This window comes from Sciurus carolinensis, chromosome 13 (genome assembly GCF_902686445.1).
Source record: "Sciurus carolinensis chromosome 13, mSciCar1.2, whole genome shotgun sequence".
In the NCBI taxonomy this organism is placed as follows: Eukaryota; Metazoa; Chordata; class Mammalia; order Rodentia; family Sciuridae; genus Sciurus; species Sciurus carolinensis.
Genome location: NC_062225.1, coordinates 58,710,034 through 58,731,516, shown reverse-complemented (window position 1 = coordinate 58,731,516; position 21,483 = coordinate 58,710,034). Strand labels below are relative to the sequence as shown.

Sequence of the window (21,483 nt, the reverse complement as noted above, 5' to 3'; positions counted from 1 at the left end):
TTTTGACAATATTAATTCTTCCTATCCAAGAACATGGGAGATCTTTCCATCTTCTAAGGTTTTCTTGAATTTCTTTCTTTAGTGTTCTGTAGTTCTCATTGTAGAGGTCTTTCACCTCTTTTGTGAGATTGATTCCCAAGTATTTTATTTTTTTCGAAGCTATTGTGAATGGGGTAGTTTTCCTGATTTCTCTTTCTGAAGATTCATCACTTATATATAAAAATGCCTTAGATTTATGTGCATTGATCTTATATCCCGCTACTTTACTGAATTCACTTATGAGATCTAAAAGTTTTCTGGTGGAATTTCCTGGTTCCTCTAAGTATACAATCATATCATCAGCAAATAGGGATAGTTTGAGTTCTTCTTTTCCTATTCGTATCCCTTTAATTTCTTTGGTCTGTCTAATTGCTCTGGCTAGAGTGCTTTTTATTTTTAAATATTTCATCCATATTTTCTTTCCCAGTCTCTTCTAAAGCTAATAATGAGAGAAATTAAGTAACAGTAGAATGATAAAAAGTTTGTGTTTGACAAATTGTATTATCTACTCCTAAATCATCAACAGTAAATGCTGAAGTGAATCATTAATAGTAAATGCTAATATGGGAAATGATAAAGATTATTTACAAGGCTAATATTCTTAAAAAAAAAAAACACTGACAAAACAGGGAAGCAAGGATTCTATAGAAGCAAAGAAACAAGAAGAGAATGATGTCCAACTCTGTCATGATGAGTTTCCCTTAAACTGTAGCTAGGATTGATGGGTATCTGGAGGCTTTGAGATGGTGCTTTTAAAAGTTGTAGCCTTCGTAGAACAATTCTGCTTGTATTTATTTATTTGTTTCTAAAAGATTGAGTGGTAATGCCAGTATTAATATGAAAAGTGGATTGAGCACAAACCAATACTTATGCTAGGAAAAATTTTTAGTGGGATTTTCTTAGCATACAGTTTTTAAAAAATTGGTATAGATTAAGGGAGGGGGATGAATGACACTAAATATTGGGAAAATAAACTTGGTTGTATTTTTATAGAACAAAAAAATAAAATAACACACTTCAACTGCAGAACCCTCCAGGGCCTAAGAGTTTTACTGTAACATGTTCTTCATGCCTGGGGTTTGGCTCCTGTAGGAGATCCATTCCTAATGTAAATTTTATCAGTTCATAGCAAGGGCAATTCAGAAATACATTATTTAGACTGTTTATTATAATAAGGCAATAAAGTATCAACAGAGGGCTGAGGAGGTAGCTCATTGGTAGAGCACTTGTTTAGCATTTGTGAGGCCTTGGGTTTGATCCCCAGCACTGAAAAAAAAAAATAGCAAACATTTGAAATTGCTTTTATGACTCTCAGAGCCAGGAACAATCATGCTTCCAAAATCAAGTATCACCTATTTCAAAACCAGTTCCCTGGCCTCTTGTCTTCCTCCCCATAGTGTTTCTCCTCCAAAGGAAAGTTAATATCATGGAAAATACTGAGTCCAGATTAATGTAGATGCTTCCAAATTTCGTATTTATAGGTTTTCTCTTATTACATCAAATAAAAATTATGCAAACTTGTCAGGATCATAACTTACCTAGATAAATATGCCAAAGGATTTCTGGCTTGACGGAAAGCCTGGACTTGGACAAATTCAGAGTGGTGCTAAGTAATAATTTTAGAACAAATCTAATACATACTCATAGCACTGGTATGGTGTTTCTTTATGTTATTTTATAACAATTGCCTCAAACTGTGATACTTCTGTAAATTTAAGAGTGTGGTAAAATTGTGAGCTGATAGATTTTAAAAGTCTATCTGTTGGACAGAATTAAAAACAATAGTACTCTGTGCTGTGCTATTGTACTATCCAAAGTTCTGTTAGAAACAGCAAATATTTAATTTGTTCCTCACAACTTACCAGTGAGGAAGAATGGTTTGTGATTGTCAGCATCTTTCTTTTTCTAGATTGTGTAAGGGTAAGTAGCACAGTTGGGCTTTGGCCCCTGGCCTCCTGTCTCTCACTCAGTTTTTTACATAAACTATACCAGCTTCTGGAATTTATCTTAGAATTTAAACTTGTACCTGGATATCATTAGATGGTGACTATAATGTGTACATTGGGTAATTTAATAGCTTATCTTGAATACTCATGTGTTATGCTGTTCGAATGCTTTCCTTTTTTAGAATAATTATGGCAGAGCCTTCTGATCCAGAAGGACCAATAGATTGGAAAGAGCGATGTGTAGCTCTGGAGTCTCAGCTTATGAAATTTAGAGTTCAAGCAAGCAAGATACGAGAGCTTTTAGCAGACAAGGTAAGCTTTTCTCCTGGTCTTTGTTATTAAGTATCAGCTACTCTGGGCCCTTTTCATGTTACTAAATACACTCAGTACTTTTGGGGTTAAGCCTTTTGTAAAATAAATAATATAATTTAAATATTTGCCAAGGTTTGAAGCTATATTTGGCATATTCCTTCTCCACTGTTAGGGTAAATTGGGCAGTGGATTAAAAAGATTTATTTGCAAATGCTAGTGGAATATGTGAAAATCATGTATGTTAAATGAATGTGGCATTCATTCATTCAGAGAGAAAGCTATAGTTCATTTGATTTTGCTAGAAGAATTTAATAGCATTTTAAAGTACTAAATGTTTAAGAATATAATTTTAAGGTGATTATAGAATACAAATCCTTATTTACAGTAAAATGTGTTTATAATGTATTTGAAAGTATATACCTACTTAGAAATTTGTGCTTATTAACTGTATATCATTAAACTATCATTGGGGCTAGAATTGTGTTGAATGTAATTATATGTTTCTCCTAATAGTTGTAATAAAGCAATTAGAATTTTGTGTCACAGGATTTTTGTTTTCACAAATACATATATAAAACCAGTACATTCATTAATTCAATCAATCATTCAACACAAATTTTCTGAGGGCTAGTTATGTACCAGATAGGATTCTTTATCTTACAATTACATATGTAAACAGACAACCTAAGTTTCTGATCCAGGTAATTTGGATTTTAGACCCATGAAGTTCAATATGGTAATTTCTGGCCACATATGGTCACATTTCAGATGAAGGCGGTTCAAATAGAAATATAAAATACACACTGGATTTCAAGGGTTTAGTGTGAAAGTAATTAAGGAATAAATTTTATGTTGATGGTGTCAATACTACTTTGGATATTGGGTTAATTGGACAATATTAAGATTAATTTTACTTTTTAATGTGTGCACTAGAAACTTTTAATTATGTATATGGCTCACATTATATTTCTAGACAGCACTGGATACATATTTGGAACTCATCAGAAGAATTTGCAGGTGGTTTCTTAAGCTCTAGTTCACATAATCTTTTTGGGATAGAGACTGCTACCCATATCACATCTCCAAACAAGATCTTAAATCTTCATTCATTATCCAACAGTCTCTGAGAAGTAGTCTGATAAAATCCAGTGAAACATCATTCCATTTAATCTTTCATATATACCATCTTAAATTTTTGTATTTTAACATATTTTAGGTAGAAAGACTAAGGTTATCCTATTCACTTTGGATCAGCAATAATCTACTAAGTCTTTGAAGAATAAAACCCCAATATCAATGTGCCCTATGATATTAGAATAAAAATTATAGCTCAGGAAAAAAAAAATTGAATATCTCCAAATAGGGAAAACTTATCCTAAAACAAGGTTAATGACTAATCCTTTGTCTTTTGCTCTTTTCTTTATATATATCATCTCCCATGTTGTATGTGATTTATCTAGTATTTTCCACAACCCCAAACAACCCATACAATAATTTTTGTCTAGATCCACCGATTAGAGCCTTGCTACTAGATCTCATGGACACTTGCCAGGTGTTGCCTTAGCTTCTGTGAAGTTGACACTGCTGACCAGAACCACCTCCTCAGAATTTTCTTGTTTTTCTTAACTTCTCTATTGTTTTAGTCTCCATACAGAGTAAATAAAAATTCTGCTCATTTGGGTTTCAGTTAAACTTTAAATTTTGTGGCAACATTTGTTTTGTTCTTTAGAAAGCATATTGCAGCAAGTGTCTCTCTGAGTGCCCATCTTTTAAATTATAAAATTCGTGTTTTCTCTCTTTTATTTTTGGTACTGGGACTTGAACGCAGGGCCTTGTGCATGTGAGGCAAGCACTCTACCAACTGAGCTATATCCCCAGCCCCCCAAAATTGGTGTTTTTTCTGTAGGTAAAATCATAAATAACTTTTTGATTACCAATCTTTAGGCTATTAGATTTAATATTTTCTTTGTCAGTAAATGAGTACTCAAGAAGAATATTATTTTAAAATTGCTATTTTAGTTGTAGTTTCTTTTCTTTTTTTTGTCATTATTTTATGTCTATAACTTGAATCCTTTGACAGATCTAAGAGATGGAATTATTCAGATGCATTTTATATATTGGAAAATGGCTAAGTATGCCAAGTTACTCATGGTTTCCTATTAAATATATTCAACACTAAAATGGGAGTAAGGATTCTCACAGTCCTTTCTGTTATATTTCATTATGAAATGTTTTCCCAAGTTTAAAATTTCCTTTTGGTCTCCACCCATATTTTAAGGAAAATAGGTAATATTTATTGATTTATTATGTGTTAAGCACTTTATAGGTTTAATTTAATTTGTCTAACCACTTGTGAGAGAATAAATTTTACTGTCCCCATTTTATAGATTAGGAAACTTAAGCTTACTCTGTGCCAGGAATTATTCTAAGTGCTTTATACATACATACATATATGTATATGTATATATATATATATATATATATATACTAAGTTTTATATAATTATAAAAAGTTTTATATATATATATACATTAAGTCTTATACATACATATACAAAGTTTTATGCACACACATACATACACACACACACATGCACGCGCACTAAGTTTTAATCCTTTCAACAATCTTAGGAGGTAGGTACTAATATTACCTATATTTACCCAAGAGGAAAATTAGGCATAGGAAAATTATTTAATTTGTCTGAGTTTACACTGAAAAAATAAGTGATGGAGTCAAGAATTGAAGCTGGCATTTTGTTTTTAAAGCCTAAATGATTAGCGGTCACACTATATGGCCTATCTAATCTAGTTTTATTACCATCCTCCTTGCTCTCTCTGATGTTTCTCTCATTTATTGTCTTCTGTTCAACCATGCATCATATAAATTCATCTCTGTGTGGGGCCAGGTATCTGTGTGTGTATGTCTGCAGTTACAACAATTTATATAACATTACATATTTTTCAGAGCAACCCTATTGCACTGTTTCTGAATACCAACTTGAGTCAATTGTTGCATTCCTGAGACTAGTCTGTTCCCATCCACAACCTTTGGTTTTGTGTTAGGACCAGTCTGCCCCAAGGTTTCTGCCTAATAATTCTCCATGCCTGCTCCCCACATGAATGTAGCCCCAAGGCTGAAGATTCTTAAGAGAGTACTAATTTGATTCTTTAGCTCTTTGCCAGGAATTGGGGCCAACTCCTTCCTGCAACAATTTGGATTCTTGGTTCCATTTTATTGGTGCTGGCGGTAGGCAGCTAATGCCAGTTGCCAGCTGTGGCACCCAAGCCTTTACTACAGTCACTAGCTAGTTTCAACCCCATAGCAACTATATGAGGTAATTATTATTCCCGCACTCTAATGATATTAACATTAAGATTGAGTGTAATTGAGTAATATGTCCAGCATGACACAGCTAACAAACAGCAGAGCTGTCATTAAACCTGAGATTTTTCGGCTTTATTGTGATGCAGTTAATAGAGTACCTGGCACACAGAAATGACTCATTATTACTTTTTTCTTTCCTTCTTTCTCTTCTTCCTCCTTTCTTCTTTCTCTCCTCTCTTCTCTTCCCTTTCCTTTCCCTCCTCCCTTCCTTTCCCTTCCCCTCCTCCCTCTTTCTTTGGATCAAACCTAGGGCCTTGAGCGAGCTGGGCAATCGCTTTACCACTGAGAAACCCTCTCAGGCTCTCATGGATCATTCTGAATAGGCACACTGTTTAAATGTATAAGGAGATAATTTAAATATATTACAGATTGATAAGACACATATTTTTGAATTTTGTAAGGGAAAAGGTATGAGATTATCAGAGTATTTTAGAATTAAAGATGAATTTCTATTTTATATATTTGTTTTATTTTTGAAGATGGAGTAGAGTACGTGAGATTTTTTAGAAAATGATTTTGCACTTATTTTTCCCCCATCACAATTTTCAAGAAACTTAGAATATTAAAGCTAGGGGAGAAAAAGACCTTATTGAAGTCTTGGACAAGTGCTGCTGTAAGTGGGAGAGGTCTTTAGAGGAATTTAAGGAATGGTGTTGGAAATATCCTTAGTATGCCAAATATAAACTCTTCAGGGAAGCTGCGATGTAAGTAATTTTCCTACCTTACAAGATTACTGGTTAGTTTTCTGAGTCAGGGAGGGAAGAGGGAAACTTTCTTTACAAGGTGAAAAGAAATGTTATTTCCTATGTATTAGATATTTCAGTGAAAAGGAAAAGGAGAAAAATAAGAATTTTCCCTTTGGGTATCAGCATGGCCCATGTAACCTAATGCCTACTGCCTTTACCTGATGCAGCGTAGCCATCTGAGATTTCCTGCTTTGGTTGTCCTTTCATGAATATGTTTCCCCTGAGGTGATCCAGGAATGCTTCCTAGGAATAAGGAGTCCCTGGACAGCAAGCATATGCTTTCATAGCAGCAAGCCCAATACCAGTGTTAAACTATTTAACACTTCGGTTACTCTGTTGGCTCACCTAATGTTGCACAGTACCTGATGGAGATTCCACATATACTAACAGATTTTACAGGCTAACTCAAATGTCATATTTGGGGTTACTGGCTGGTGACATTTATCTTAACAAAATTTATAAAAATGTTTGCTGATAGAATCTTTCATGGTGTCTGTGGGTGAAAATCAGGGAAAGAAATTCTTGGTGAGGAATTGCTGTCCACATTAGTGAGTGTGAAGGTCCTAAAGATCCTGCCAAAATTAACCAATCCATTGAACAAGTTTATTTGTGCACAATACCTATAACAATGAGAGGATCACTGAGGATTATTCCCAGTGGTGATATGATCCATGCTCACTGGCAAATTCCCCTCTGCCACTTGTCTCTAAGTTCACTCTGGTTACAGAGGGCACTGTGTAGTAGTAAATCAAGCATGAGGTTTAGAATTTGCTGGTTCATTTTATTATTGTATAAGTGGCCTGTTCATAAAATGCTTATGTGTTTTTGACTAAAATCTGATATGGGGCAGTTGATCATTTCAGATTTCTTTTACTGGCTTAATATGGATTGGTTGTGGACTTGACCCAAGGTTTACATTGTGGTCTACTTTGTGAGAGTAAAAACTTAATGTGAATATGTCCCGCCTTGCCTTTTTGAATATTTGTGAAGTTATTTTCCAACTTGAATGATTATGAAACAAAATAGTCAAAATGAAAGAATTATCTTTCATTCCACCCAATGGTTTTAAAGTGTCCGAAGCTTTACTGGATAAACTTAGTCTATTTTTATATTAATTTGATGTGAAGCATTCAATATTTATGATCTGTAATATAGATGGTAAATAGTAGTGATTTCCTTTGATCAGTGTTTATCCTGGCTTTAAAATTTTTTGGAAAGAGTTAAAGCCTTCATTCATTCATTTTGCTTTTTTTATTTCATTTGTTCAACAAATATTTACTGAGATTTGTTCGGTAGTATTCATCATTCTGGCCTCTACTATAGTTATATAAGTAATTGACACACTTAACATCTAGAAAGGGAGCTCTTAACTCTTTCCTATCCAGTGGTAGAACTCAGTTAGAATCCCAAATTCAAAATTGAGACATTTTTTGGTTATTTATCTGTCTCTCCATTTCTCTCTATGATAGGTTCCCTAAAAACATGTAACTTAAAATTGTTATTATGAATGTTAAAATGGTTATAAGTTACCATTAAAATATTTCTAAGCTGAAAGAATAGCAAATGACAGAAATTAAGACCAGTGCTTTCCAGCTAAGAATTTTGTGGTTTTATGTATTTGGGACTGATTTTCATGTAGTTTTTTATTACTGTTCATTGTGTGTGTAGTTTATAAATACTGTAACAACTGTGGTTTTTATGAAAGAACACTAGGGAATGAGAACATGAAGACTGAAATCTTATGTTACTGTCTAGGAATATGAGTTTGCATAATCTTTGTAACAGTTTCCATTTCATGGTATGTCTATGAAATAATGTATTTGAAAGTTCCTGGTTCCTGGATTCTAATTGGAATTTCTAAAAAATAATCTTCTATTCTCTAGTTCTTTTTTTCTTCCTCTGGGAAAGATTATTTTCCTATTTTTTTCAGGTGGAAACTTTTCTCAAATGTCTGGTGATCTTTGGTGATCTATTTGTATTTAAGAATGGGACATCTGCAAAGTTGGGTGACAATTATATACTAATTGTTAATTACCTGTCAATTTTTGCTTTTGGGTGAGTAGGCAGGAGACTGTATTAGATTGTGAGCTCATAAATGCCACAATTGTTGGATGAGTGTGCTCCAAACAATTTATTAAATTTTGTAAGAGAAGAACTTTTCAATTTTTTAACAGGAAGTAAATGATTAGTTGCTGGACATTTAGCATATGGGGGAAAGTGAGAAGGTTTAAGGCAATTAGCTTATTTTAAAGGACCATACCACTTCCATTAACATCCACTATTTTCAGCCTGACACAGCATTTCTCCTATGGGTCTTTACAGGGTTCTTCTGCAGGGCATTGGGTCCTCAGCAGGGGGAGAAGCGCAGGACTCTCCACATCTTCTTTTAGCTTGTGCTTTCCATCATTCTGCTTCACCAAAAACAGAGTGATTGAGTGACTATATGACTGGGTAATAGTAAACGTGTCCTTCACTCCCAACCACCTCTCACTGACAGCCAGCCTCTATTCTTCAAAAGGGTATTGAAAGTCTCTTGGAACTCATTTGTCAGTCCAGAAGGAAAGAGATAATGATGTTGACATCAGTGGTTCCCCAACAGAGAACCTAGCCAGATCACTCAGTGTTGAAAGTTCTTGGTCAGCAAATCCCATACACGTGTTAAAGCCTCTAATCAGTCTTTTAGTCCTTCACCCTTAAATCTAAGTTGCTTCTCATGGATAACTGAATATCCAAGAAAAGCCTGTAACATGAAAGAAAATGAACAATCAAGGAAAAAAAAAAAAACAGCAAAACAAAACAAAGAAAACCCAACATTGCCCATATAGAGAAAAGGAGGCAAAACAAGATAAGCAAAATCCCATCATTGAATATTTTCAGAAATAAATGAAGGGACAGTGCATCCATGAAATAAGGAATATTTAAGGAGTAAATAAGGACTCTTGAAAATTAAATACGTGATAGAAGAAAAGAGACTTAATAGATGGGTTAGAATATAAACTTAAAGGAAGGTGCTGGGAAGTAGAACAAAAAGTTAAAAAAGATGGAAAACAGAAGAAAAGATGAAAGATTTAGAGGTTTAATCCAGAATTTTCAAAGTTAAAATTATAGAGGCTCTGGAAGGGAGAAAATCAATAAAAACAATACAAAAAAGTTATCCAAAGTAGAAGAACACGAGATTCCAGATGGAAGCCATCTACCTAGATCCTACCACAACAGATAAAATATTTTCCACCCCAAGGCACAATCACCATGAACTTCAGAATGTATAGCTCAAAGAAAAGATTCTGTAAGCTTTCAGAGAGGAAAAACAGGTCACATACAAAGGATCAGTAATTGGAATGGCTTCAGATTTCTCAAATAAAGTTAGACAATAATGAAATGACTTTAAAATTCTGAAGGAAAATTATATCAAACAAAGAGTTCTGTTCAGATGCCAATTATGAATTTTATTTGAAGATAGGATAAAGATTCATGCAAGATTCCATGGAACCTTCCTGGGGAATTTCCTTTGGGATGTGCTTCATTAAAAAGAGGAAGTAAACCAAACCTAAGACAGATATAGGCTATAGGAAACAAGAGATCCAATGCAGGAGAAATTGGAAGGGTCTACCCAAGAAGATAGCTGTGCCCAGGTAGACAGGTGAACCAGTCCAAATTGGAAAAGGTCACAGACTCTACGAGTGCCTTCAAGAAGATAAATTGGTAGAAGGCTAGACGTGAATGAACATCCTGAGAGAGTTTAAACAGTGGCCAGAAATTGGATGTTAAGTATTGGTAAGTTCATAGAAAGCTAAATAAATAAGTGAGACACTTAACTCCGGGAAAAGATCTTCTAGAAAAGGAAAAAGTAACCATAGTTTGTTACATGATTTTTCTACATATGATATTCACATACATTTTTAAAATTTCTTCTTTTGAAATATACATGATGGTAGAGTGTATTTTGAGATGTCATACTACATGGAGTATAACTTCCCATTCTTCTTGTTGTACATGATGTGGAGTTACATGGTGGTGTATTCATATATGCACATAGTAAAGTTACATCTGATTCATTCTACTGTCTTTCCTATTCCCATCCTTCCTGCCTGCCCTTCATTCCCCTGTGTCTAATCCAATGAACTTCTATCCCCCACCCATTTATTGTGTGTTAGCAGTCGCATATCAGAGAGAACATTTGACCTTTGTTTTTTTTGGCTTATTTCACTTAGCATCACATACAAATTTTTAATTTTAATCATACATAGGATCAATAATACTGATCTTGAATAATGATTTAACCAAAGGTAAGATATAAAGATATTGAGAGAATGGAATATATGAAGTGTTTATGTTGGTGACCAAAGAGCTAAATCCTCGGTTTCCATTGAAATGGAAAAGAACCAAAGTAACGCCATTTTGTTCTGACCTGACTCCATTGTATGACTGCTTATAATGTTTTCCTTTCAGCCTCCTAAAGCTGTATCTATGCTGACAGTACAGTAGGACCTTTCCACGTCCCTGACTATGGCCCTGATGTATAACAAAATGACTCTAAAATGTATAATCAAAACAATTCTCTCATGTAATCCAAATGAACTATCTTGAAGGGTCTTTCTGACCTACATGTGCCTCAATTGTTCTTGTGGCTTTTGTGGTTTTTGCCTTTATAACTCTGTACTTCCAAAATTCAGGTACTGGAAGTTCTTTGAGGCATTAGCCTGCTCCCAGCCTTTGCTTGCCTGACACGCTTATTAAAGGACCTTTTTTTCCCCTTTCAATTTGCTCAGTAAGCGTGGTGGTTTATAATTCTCACACACTCCATAACACCATCAATGGAGTAGGAAATCACTAACAAAAAAAGTTAACAGAAATAGAAGCATGTTACTTAGAATATGAAGGGAAATAGAAAAAGAATTGGATAAAAAATACACTGTTTTATTAATGAATCTTTTGGTGGTCTGTATATTTTGATGTTAGGCACACTCAGAATCTAGATTGTTATATCTTCTTGAAAAACTACTCCATTTGTAATTATCTACTCTCTTTATTGCTAACAAAAGTTTGGCATTGAAGTCTCTTTTGTCTGATTTCATTAGCTTTTTGCTAATATTTTTGTGTATTATTTCCATTCTTGTATTTTCAACCTCTTAACAATGCTTTAAATGTGGACTTTTTAAATAGTATATAGCTAGATTTCTTTACCCAGTCTCTTTAAATGTATTGTATATAGCTAGATTTCTTTATCTGCTCTCAAATGTATTGGTTTTCCATATATCATATTGACTGCATTTTATTTCTCCCTATTTTCATCCACATTTTACCCCTGGTGGTTTTGGAAGCTGGAGATTGAATTTCTGTTCTTTTAAATGTAATCACTTGTGTTAGTCAACTTTCCATCACTGTAACAAATACCTGGGATAATAATCTTATAAAGAGAAAAGGTTTGTTTCAGCTTGTGGTTTTTCAGGTTTCAGTCCATTATTGGTTGACCCTGTTGCTTTTAGGCTTTGGTAAGGCAGCACATCATGGTAGAAGTGTGTGGTAGAGCAAAATTGCTCACCTTATGGCCTGAGAGCAAAAGAGAGAAAGAGAGAAGTGAGTAGGATTCCACAATTCCCTTCAAGATCACTCAGTTACCCAAAGACTTCCCACTAGGTTCAGCTCCTAAAGGCTCCATCACCTCTCAATAGTGCCACCCTGGGAAGCAGTCCTTTACACATGAACTTTTGGGGTACATTTAAGACTCAAATATCACACCATTTTAAATTTTAACACTTTAAACTCATGACTTCATAACTCTTAAAAAAATAAAAAATCTTACGGAGTTGGCAAGAACTTTAAAAAACGTATAAGATCATAAACCAGAGTTTCTCTGCTTCAGCTGGCAGGTGGGTCTGCACAAGCTATAGGCCGCCCCAGAAGTTTTGTAGCTCTTAACGGTGGGCTGTGCCCTCCAGTGCTGCAGCAGACCCTGGAAGCTCACTGTCAGTTTCTTCTTTCTGGGTGTTAGTCTCACAAATTCAAAGACTGAAATCCACAGGAACAGAACTCTCATGGTGGGACAGGGATCTGATATCAAGTTTTCCCCTGAGTGTGCTCATCTGGGGGTTTATTTAACACTTGGGTTAATGCTGTTGATCCAAACTTATGCTAATCAAGGTTTGAATTCATCCAAAATGATGCTAATTAGGCTTTGGAAAAGGACTAATGCCTTTAGTTCGAGATTTGCTAATTAGAGTTTGGAAAGACACTAATGCTCTTGGTTAGGCCAGCAATCCCATTCAGGTCTGCCCTACTTCTGTTTTCCTGCTGCTCATCAGGAAGCAGGAGGTTGAGGTCAGCAGGTTGTGTGTGCTTATGGATTCCGAATCTGCCATGCTGCATGGAGTGGGCTTCTGCAGCAGGCGTTCACACTGTGTCCAGTCCTGGCCACTGTGGAGTGACAGGTGGGCTCACCCTGGCTCACCTTGGTGCTGGCTTGCCACATCTCAGTCTGTGCCAGCATGGCAGGCTCCACACAGCTGAGGTGTGAGATCTCGGCCATCTTATTTTTGTAAAATAGCTTCTTCATTAGAGTATGTTTGGTTGAGGGATCCTCTTTAGCTGTCAAGTAGGACTTCCTGGGAAAAGTTGGTTACGACTTCCATGGTCACATTACATCTTTTAAATGTAATATAAATAAATATAGGGGCTAATATAATTAAAGGGGCTAAAAAATACCAGTGAAAAATAAATTGAGCTTACCTATGTAAGAGGTTAGGAAGATTTTTAGGTCTCACGTTGACTTAGAATAGACTTGTGACTCTGACAGAAACTTTTCAGGATAGTTACCAGGTACTGCTGTATTAAGAACCCTCCCTTTATAACCTCCCAATTTTACTTACTTGAAAGAGCTGACACCAGTGTATGTCTCAAGTAACAAAACATTGTCTTCCTTTTATGACTGATTTGGTTATACTCTCCTGCCAGGTATTCAAGAACAAGTTGGTCAAAAATTGACCTTGTTCCTATCTACTCTTAGGGGTCAGCTAAGATTTGTCAGGAGTCATTCTTGGGAACTTGTAGAGACTCCTGTTGGTTCCTTTAGCTTTCCTCTACCAATTATGCCATCTGCCAGGAAGGGTCAGATTCTTGCTGACTATACGTGACTTCCTTTGGAAGCATCAGGGACATTTCTCTCTCCAGTGAACTTCCTCTTTGCAGAAAGTGCACCAATTGGCTTCCCTTTCTCTAGGGTCCTCACAGTCCCTTTGATCAGGAGGTCAGGCAACTCACCAGAGTGCCAGGGCCCTAAGTCCTGTTGTTTCCTGAGTTCTGGCAAGGGCCAAAATATTGGCTGGTTTTTCCTTAGCTCTTTTACTGCCTTGACTTTGGTTTCCATGTTTTTGTTTTAAACCCAGCAGACTAGTTTACCAGTTTTAAAGTCGGAGTAATGGGCTTTGACTTTTGGTACTGGGAAATAAGCATTATATCCTGTCTGTCCTGTAGGTGATGGCTTATTGTCTTAACTCAGAAGTACTACTCCTGCAAAACACTAACAGGCAACAGTTATAAAGTTACTCAAAGCATCCAAATGTCAGCCAGGTTTGAAAATGGACAGTGTATAAAAGATAGCATTTATTGGTCACCTTGCATATATTAGACCTACATAAGCTCTAATTTTAGAAAATTTTACATAACACTTGTTTGTAAACATTTGTCTAAGTGTTTTTACATAACACTTAAGCAAATCTCAACCATTTAGTTCTCAGATGTATACAGATCTCTAGCCACAATACATTTAGGGTGGTCAATTGTATTAGAATAACCTAAAATATCAGCTGCTTATTTAACCAGTCATGGAGTAACTGTTTAAAAGACCTTAAAATGTTTACAAATACTTTTTAAGACTTAGGATTTTCCTAATAAAACCTAACAGACGTAAGAAGTTATGTAGATAATAATCGGATGTCTCTTTTAACAAACATTTGTGAAGAAACGTTTAGTTAAGAACTTTACATTACCCAAGAAAGCCAGGATACCACATAAGCCTAGTTAACACTTTAAGGAGGTTATTCCTGCCAAAGAAAAATCTTTTAAAGCAATGAACATTGAACTTTAAACATTTTATAGAAACTAATGTTTTTTATTGACTGATCACCTAGAGAAGCATGTATTAGTAATTTCAAAGACATCTTTGTTTTTACCAATTTAAATTGATTTTTTTGGTTGAAGTTTCACATGAACTAAAAGGCATGTGGATACATTTTTCTTAATTTATGAGTGCTCATGTATCTGTAAGTCAGTCCTGGTACCATGTAAACAATATAGTGATACAAGCATATATGTAGACATGACATACAATACATAAGTATACACAAATGTACATAAAACAGGAAACAAAGATTTGTTATCTTTCACTAGATGTGTTATCTCCATAAGTAGGAGACTAAAGAGATTACAGTGCTTATCAGATTTAACCCTTTAGAAATTAAAACAGAGCCTGTCACATATTCTTACATTATGACTTAAGCATCAGAAAAACCTATGCAATTGAAGATGTTATGAGTAGTCTGTCAGCAGTGGTAGACAGTGAAATCAAAGGTTCAAATGGCCACTTGTCCTCCGTGGGGGTGACATTCACTTCCACCATCACTGCTGTTAAAACCACTCCAGTTAAATGAAACAAGAATGATCAGAAAAAAATATTAATGGCTCAGTGGTAGAGCACTTGCCTAGCATGGGTGAGGCATTGGGTTCGATCCCCAGTACCACATAAAAGCATAGATAAATAAAATAATTACGTCCATCTACAACTAAAAATAATAATAATTTAAGTATGTACAACCAAAGGTGAATTCGCCAGAAAAACTGAACTCAAAAGACAGAGTGTTTTTCTAAAAAAATGAAATGGCCATAATCACTCTAGTAAAGGAGCACATGGAACATCTTTATCAGACCAATGTGCACTTTGGGATCAGAGTCGGTCCTTTCCCTTTGTCTCCTTCTTTCTGTAGCATTTAGATAGTGACTTACTGAGAAAGCAGAATCCAGGAATACAAGAAAGCTTTAGCAGTTTGAATTTAAAAGTGTCTTAAATTAGTTTGAGCAATTACTCATGCAAATCTAGCTGAAACTGGTGTTAGTTTATGTTTCCCTCAAGGGCCATCTCTCTTCATCCCCAACTGGTATTTAGGTCAGCCTTAAGTACAGAAAAATATTAGTTTTTTTCCCCAGGATTTGAGGGTTAAAGGACTCCCAGTGTGTGGGTGCTTATGCCAATTGGAGTATTAGCCTTCTGAAAGACAAAGGGTAAAGAAGGTGTCACTTGACATCCTTCCATTGTCTGAACCAGATTGAGGTATTCTTTGATTCCCTGTGGACCTCAAGGCCATTGGCGACCATCCCTTGAGACCTGCTGGTTGGATTAGTCACTCTTATCAAGAATCCCTTTTCTTTGTGTCATATCCCTATTAAAAGGAGAAACCCTGATTTTTCGGTACTATGCTTAACCCCAATTATGAAGGCACTGTAGACAGGGTTTTGTGTCCTGGAGGAACTCAGTTATTGTGCTAAAGGAGAGACATGTTCACAAGGGTTATTTGCCCTGAACAAGTTTTTAAGTCCTTTCTGATATCTATACTTATGGTATCAATTTGGAAAATTTTTGATACTTCACTTGATTGTTGCAAATATTTGATCTTAATTGCATGAGAGTTTTTATTTGGATTGTATATGTTTTTTTGTTTGGTGAATTTTAAGATTATCCAGAGGAAAACTGTCAGGGTTTGGAAACCTAGGGAACGGGACCCTCCTTGTGAGTGAGAGCACATGAGGGTCAAGAATGGGGTTTAGGTCTCAAAAGGCACTCAAGGACTCAAAAGTTCTCAATAACCTTATTTCTGGGTCCTATTGAAACAACGGGAATTCAGAGGGGCATAAGAAACCTGTGTACATAGTTTTTGTGGCACACATGAGAGACAGAGTGGAGAGAAACAGAGACCACTTGGCTCACACTCTGGGGATCAGTGGGTCACCTCTTTCCCAAAGACCTGGATCAGACTAAGACTTTTGCCTCAGTCAGATACAACAGGTGAGGGCACCTTCCACCATCAGGGTAAGTCAGTCCAAAAGTGAAAGAAAGAAGTGGATGCTTGAACCCATATGTCGACCTGGTTTGTGTGACACAGAGATAAACTGAAGCAAAGCGTGACCACCATTCCTCCATTGGAGATGAAAGGAATTGAGCAAGCCTCCTCCAGTAAGCCTGTCACCATGCCTTTAGACCCTTGGCCTCACTAACTACTTTTATCTGGCTGACAGGTGCCCAGTATTTTTAATAGAGAATTTTCTAAAAAGAGTATAGAACTCTAGAAAAAAAAAAAAAGATAGTTCTGTTGGTCCGTTTCACTCACTCTTCCGAAGAGCTCCACGTTGAGCACCAAGAAATAAAAATGAAGTTTCTCTGCTTCAGCTGGCAGGTGAGGTCTGCACAAGCTACAGGCCTCTGCATCAAGAGGTGTTGCAGCTCTTCATGGCGGGCTGTGCCCTCCAAAACTGCAGCAGACCCCAGCAAGTCACTGTCAGTTTCTTCTTTCTGGGTTCCTGGCTTGCAAATTTGAAAATGAAATCCACAGGCTGGATGAGTAAGTGTAAGAGTAGGATTTATTATAAGAATAGAAACAGGAACAGAACTCCTACAGTGGGAGAGCAGACTTCATAACAGGTTTTCCCTCTGGGATGTGCTAGTCTAGGGGTTTGATATAGCACTTGGGTCAATGCAATTGGTCCAAACTCATGCTAATCAGGATTTGAAAGAACCACTTATGCTAATTAGGATTTTGAAAGGCACTAACACTATTAGTTAGCCCTGCAATCCCATTCAGCTCTGCCCACTTTGAGGTCAGCAGATTGTGTATACTTAGAGGTTCTGAATCTGCCTCGCTGTGTGAAGTGGGCTTCTACGTCATGCCGCCATATCATGGTCAGGCCTGGCCACTGTGGGGTGACAAATCAGCTGACCCTGGCTCTCCTGGGATCTAGCCCACAGCCAGCATGGTGAGCTCTGCACTATTGAGGTTCTGGTTCTGCAGGACCTGGGTGGAAGCTCCTGGCCTGTGCTCTAGCCTATCCAGTCTATCCATCTGCTCTGCCTCTCCACTGCTCTACTGCCACTTCATGGATGGGATTATTGAGCTGGTTCTGTGGCTAGGCAGCCAGTGGTCCATGTCAATAGTATCATAGTATGATGTCTGATGGGGGAAAGAATAAGAAACCAATAAAGTTAGAAATCTTTAAAAGCCAAAATTGCTAAAACTGTTACAATGACCAGCATTCATTTTTCTTTAGAGAACATTTTTTAGAAACTGTTTATTTCTAGAACAAAAAAAATATACCTTCAGGGCTGGGGCTGTAGCTCAGTGGTAGAGTGCTTGCCTCACATGTGCAAGGCACTGGTTTCCATCCTCAGCACCACATTAAAAATAAATAAATAAAGATATTATGTTCATCTACTACTAAAAATATTTTTTAAAAAACATACCTTCAATTTAAACTTTCAACCAAGCTTTTGGAATTTAGGTAATTATGCAGCTTTAATGGGTACTAGAAAATGCTAAGTGTTGTGTAAATCCATTACAAACAATAGAATGGAAAAATGTCAGGCAACCAGAAGGACTTCAGTTGTCCAATCTTACCCTAGAGAGAGAACTAGTGGTTTTTCCAAAATTACCACAAAACTGCCTACTTTGAAAGCCTGTGGCAGTGTGGGAACGGGTTGGAATAGGGTTGGAGGATGATATTTTGGGTAGGATGAGTAATGCAACTGAAGGACACCTTTCATCTTGGAGAGAAATTAAGCCCTCAACGTCTCCTTGGGCTGCCATGACTGCAACAGCATCAGACTTCTGATTAATGTTAGATGCATTTTCACTAAAAGAAAAATATAAATTCTCTTTCAAAAAAGTCTTTTTTTAAGGTAAATCCATTATCATGCCATTAATACATCATTGTATATTTAATCAGGAGTGCATCCTAATTATTCAAGTTGATATTTTTAAACCTCAGAGCAAATTTGTGCAATATATTTATTTTGGATCTGTTCATACAGTCTGTGGGATGGAAAGTTAGGAAAAGCTCTGTACTTTTCATGATTATGCACCTTGAAGTTGAGACACTAAATTTCTCTGTCACATCCAAGAACTGAGAGCAACAAGAAAATATCATTCCCAGAAACTGCATGTCAAAATGAGAGTGACTTTCATTGGAGTGATGAGCAGAGATGATTGGTGGGTACAATAGAAATAGTTACAGTATTATCTTTACAGATCTGTACTCAACAGGGTAACTTTGGGTTTTAGTTATCTCTGCCTGCATAGAAAACCACCTCAAAACTTAGTGACTTTATTGATTTAGCCAGATATATTAAATATAATTTCAAAATACATATTTAAAACATGTTTATTTTAAAACATCATGTTCTACATGATAAATATATAATTTTTTCAATTAAAAACAGGATTTTAAAACAGCAGTCATTTTCTTTGTTCACAATTCTATTGGTGATTCTTTCTTTGGCATTGAATGGGGTCATTCATATGATTGCATTCAGTTGGCAAATCAGCTGGAGGATGGGTTAACTGGGGGTGCTAGGAAAGCTGGGTCTGAGATGTCCAGGATGATTTCACTCATATCCTGACGCCTCAGCTGGAAGTGGTAGAACAGTCAGGTACTGTCCAAGATCCACCTGCCCCAACCCCTTGGGTCCCTCCAGCAAAGCAGCCAGATTGTTTTCCATGCTGATTCAAGGATCTAGGAAAGAACAGGTGCAAGCAGTATATATCTTCAGGCCCAGCCCCAGAAGCTACATCACATTCTAATACTTGGAGTCAGTCACTGGACAACACAGTGTTAAGCAAAGAAGAAATATTTTCCATCTCTTGAAGGGGAAAATCACATGATGTTAAGCCTCTTGGTATGTACTTCTTGCCATATGTATTTTTTTATAACATCTCTATCTAAATCTTTTGCCCATTTTTAAAATGGAGTTGTTTGCATTCTTACTATTAAGTTGTAAAAAAAATCTTTATCTATCTTGGTTACAAGTTCTTCATCTCAAGTGTTTTGCACATATTTACCCAGTTTATGCCTTGCATTTTCATATTCTCAAATGTTGGAAAACAATATTTAAAAATTTTAGGAGATACATTTTATCAACTTTTTCTTTTATGGTTCATACTTTTAGTGTATTTTCTAAGAAAGCTTTGCCTAATCCTAAGTTACAAAGATTTTTCCCCTCTGTGGAGGATAGACTTTGAAGATGATATAAGTTAGTAGGTAAAGTTCATTTTTTCATGTGATGTCTGTTCCAGTACCACTTGTTGAAAAGACTACCTTTTCTCCTCTTATCTGTTTATACCTGCCAGCATGACTGTACTCAAAGAGATGGACAATAATAAGCACTGATGAAAAATATGGAAAAATTGGAGCCCTATACATTGGTAGTGGGAATGTAAAATGGGGGAGCCACTCTGGAAAATAGTTTGACATTTCCTCAAGAAGTTATTTATAGAGTTTTACTAAGACCCAGTCATATTACTCTTAGGTACATATCCAAGAGAATTGAACATATATGTCTGCACAAAACTGTACATGAATGGTCATAGCATTATTATTTGTAATGGCCAGAACTGCCCAAAAGCCTATCAGCTGGGGAATGGATAAACAAAATCATGTATATCCATATTATAGAATATCATTCAAACATAAAAAAAATGAAGTACTGATATATGCTAAAAATGGAAGAACCTTGAAAACTTTGCTGAGTGAAAGAATTCAGACACAGAAAATCACATATTATATGATTTTATTCATATATAGAATAAGTAATTCCAAAGAAACTGAAATAATGCATCATGTGCCTAAAAATATTAATGTAGAGTAATTTTCTTCAAGGCATATTTTAGTAAAAACTTCTGTTGTTAAAAAGCAAGAGAACGCCACTACAGTATGTAGGCAAAAACAAATCCATGACTTTTACATCATAAGGGGAATAAAATTATAATGTTACACTGATAGCTTATTCTCATGCTTTTATGCCATGAGAAGATAGAATACATATTTTAGATATCAAGGAAAGAACATGTGATCCAAGGATTTTATGTCCTGCAAAACTGACTCTTAAGTATAAAGAATACAGAAAGCAGCTGTTAGCATGAAAGAAGTCAGAAAATATCTTTACCAGGAAATCCCCTTAAAAAATTTAAAGAATGAGGTTCAGATAACCAAAATAACTAGATATTATAGCATACAATGGCGATATATATGTTATGACAATGAAGATAGAATAAACCAATAACAAAAAAGGCTAGGGATATGGCTCAGTGGTAGAGTACTTACTGAGCATGTGCAAGACCCTGGTTTGATCCCCAGCATTGAAAAAAAAATCTTTTTTTGAGATGGGGTCTCCCTATGTTATCCCAAACTGACCTTCAATTCAATTTTTGCCTCAGTTTCCTGAGTAACTGGGACTACAGATGTGTGCCACGGGACTGGCTATATTAGATGGTATATGTTAAGGCAGATTTCTGAACTATTCTGATCCGTTAATCTATTATGTCTGTTTTATGCAAATGTATTGTCTTGATTACTATTGCTACATAATACATTTTGATATCAGTTATTATATCTTCTAATTTTGTTCTTTAAGCTCTTTGTCTATTTCTATATAAATTTTGGAATCTGATTAATTTATGCAAAAACCCTGCTAGAATTTTGACTGGGATTAGATGGAATCTATAGGTCAAACTATAGGGAAAACTGAAATTTTATTTTATTTTATTTTATTTTATTTTTTACATTTAACCTAAGTTTATTCATGCTTGCTTTGGGATGGGGACTAGATCATTTGGTAAAAACATACGGTAAAAACAAAAAATGTCTTATCATGTACAACTTTTAAACTACAATAATGATGTACCTTAATTACTTCCATGCACACAAGTCTAACATTACAGTATTTTTAAAAAATAAACACAATTAAGACTTCTAGGAGCATTTTATAATAAAGTAATTCCTAATTTTCTTTGTAGATAGAT

The 21,483-nt window shown here is 35.7% G+C and overlaps 1 protein-coding gene across 4 annotated transcripts in view; it reads left to right on the top strand.

Moving 5' to 3' along the window:
• Plekhh2 (pleckstrin homology, MyTH4 and FERM domain containing H2) overlaps positions 1-21,483 on the top strand; it is a 136,891-nt gene that overhangs the window by 6,275 nt on the left and 109,133 nt on the right. For all 4 annotated transcript variants that reach the window (XR_007104657.1, XM_047522600.1, XM_047522601.1 and 1 more), the window contains exon 2: positions 2,168-2,297. Coding sequence is in view for 3 of the 4 variants with exons in the window: in XM_047522600.1 (XP_047378556.1) it covers positions 2,175-2,297 (123 nt within the window). In the remaining variant the exon portion in view is untranslated. The remainder of the gene's footprint in view (positions 1-2,167; positions 2,298-21,483) is intronic.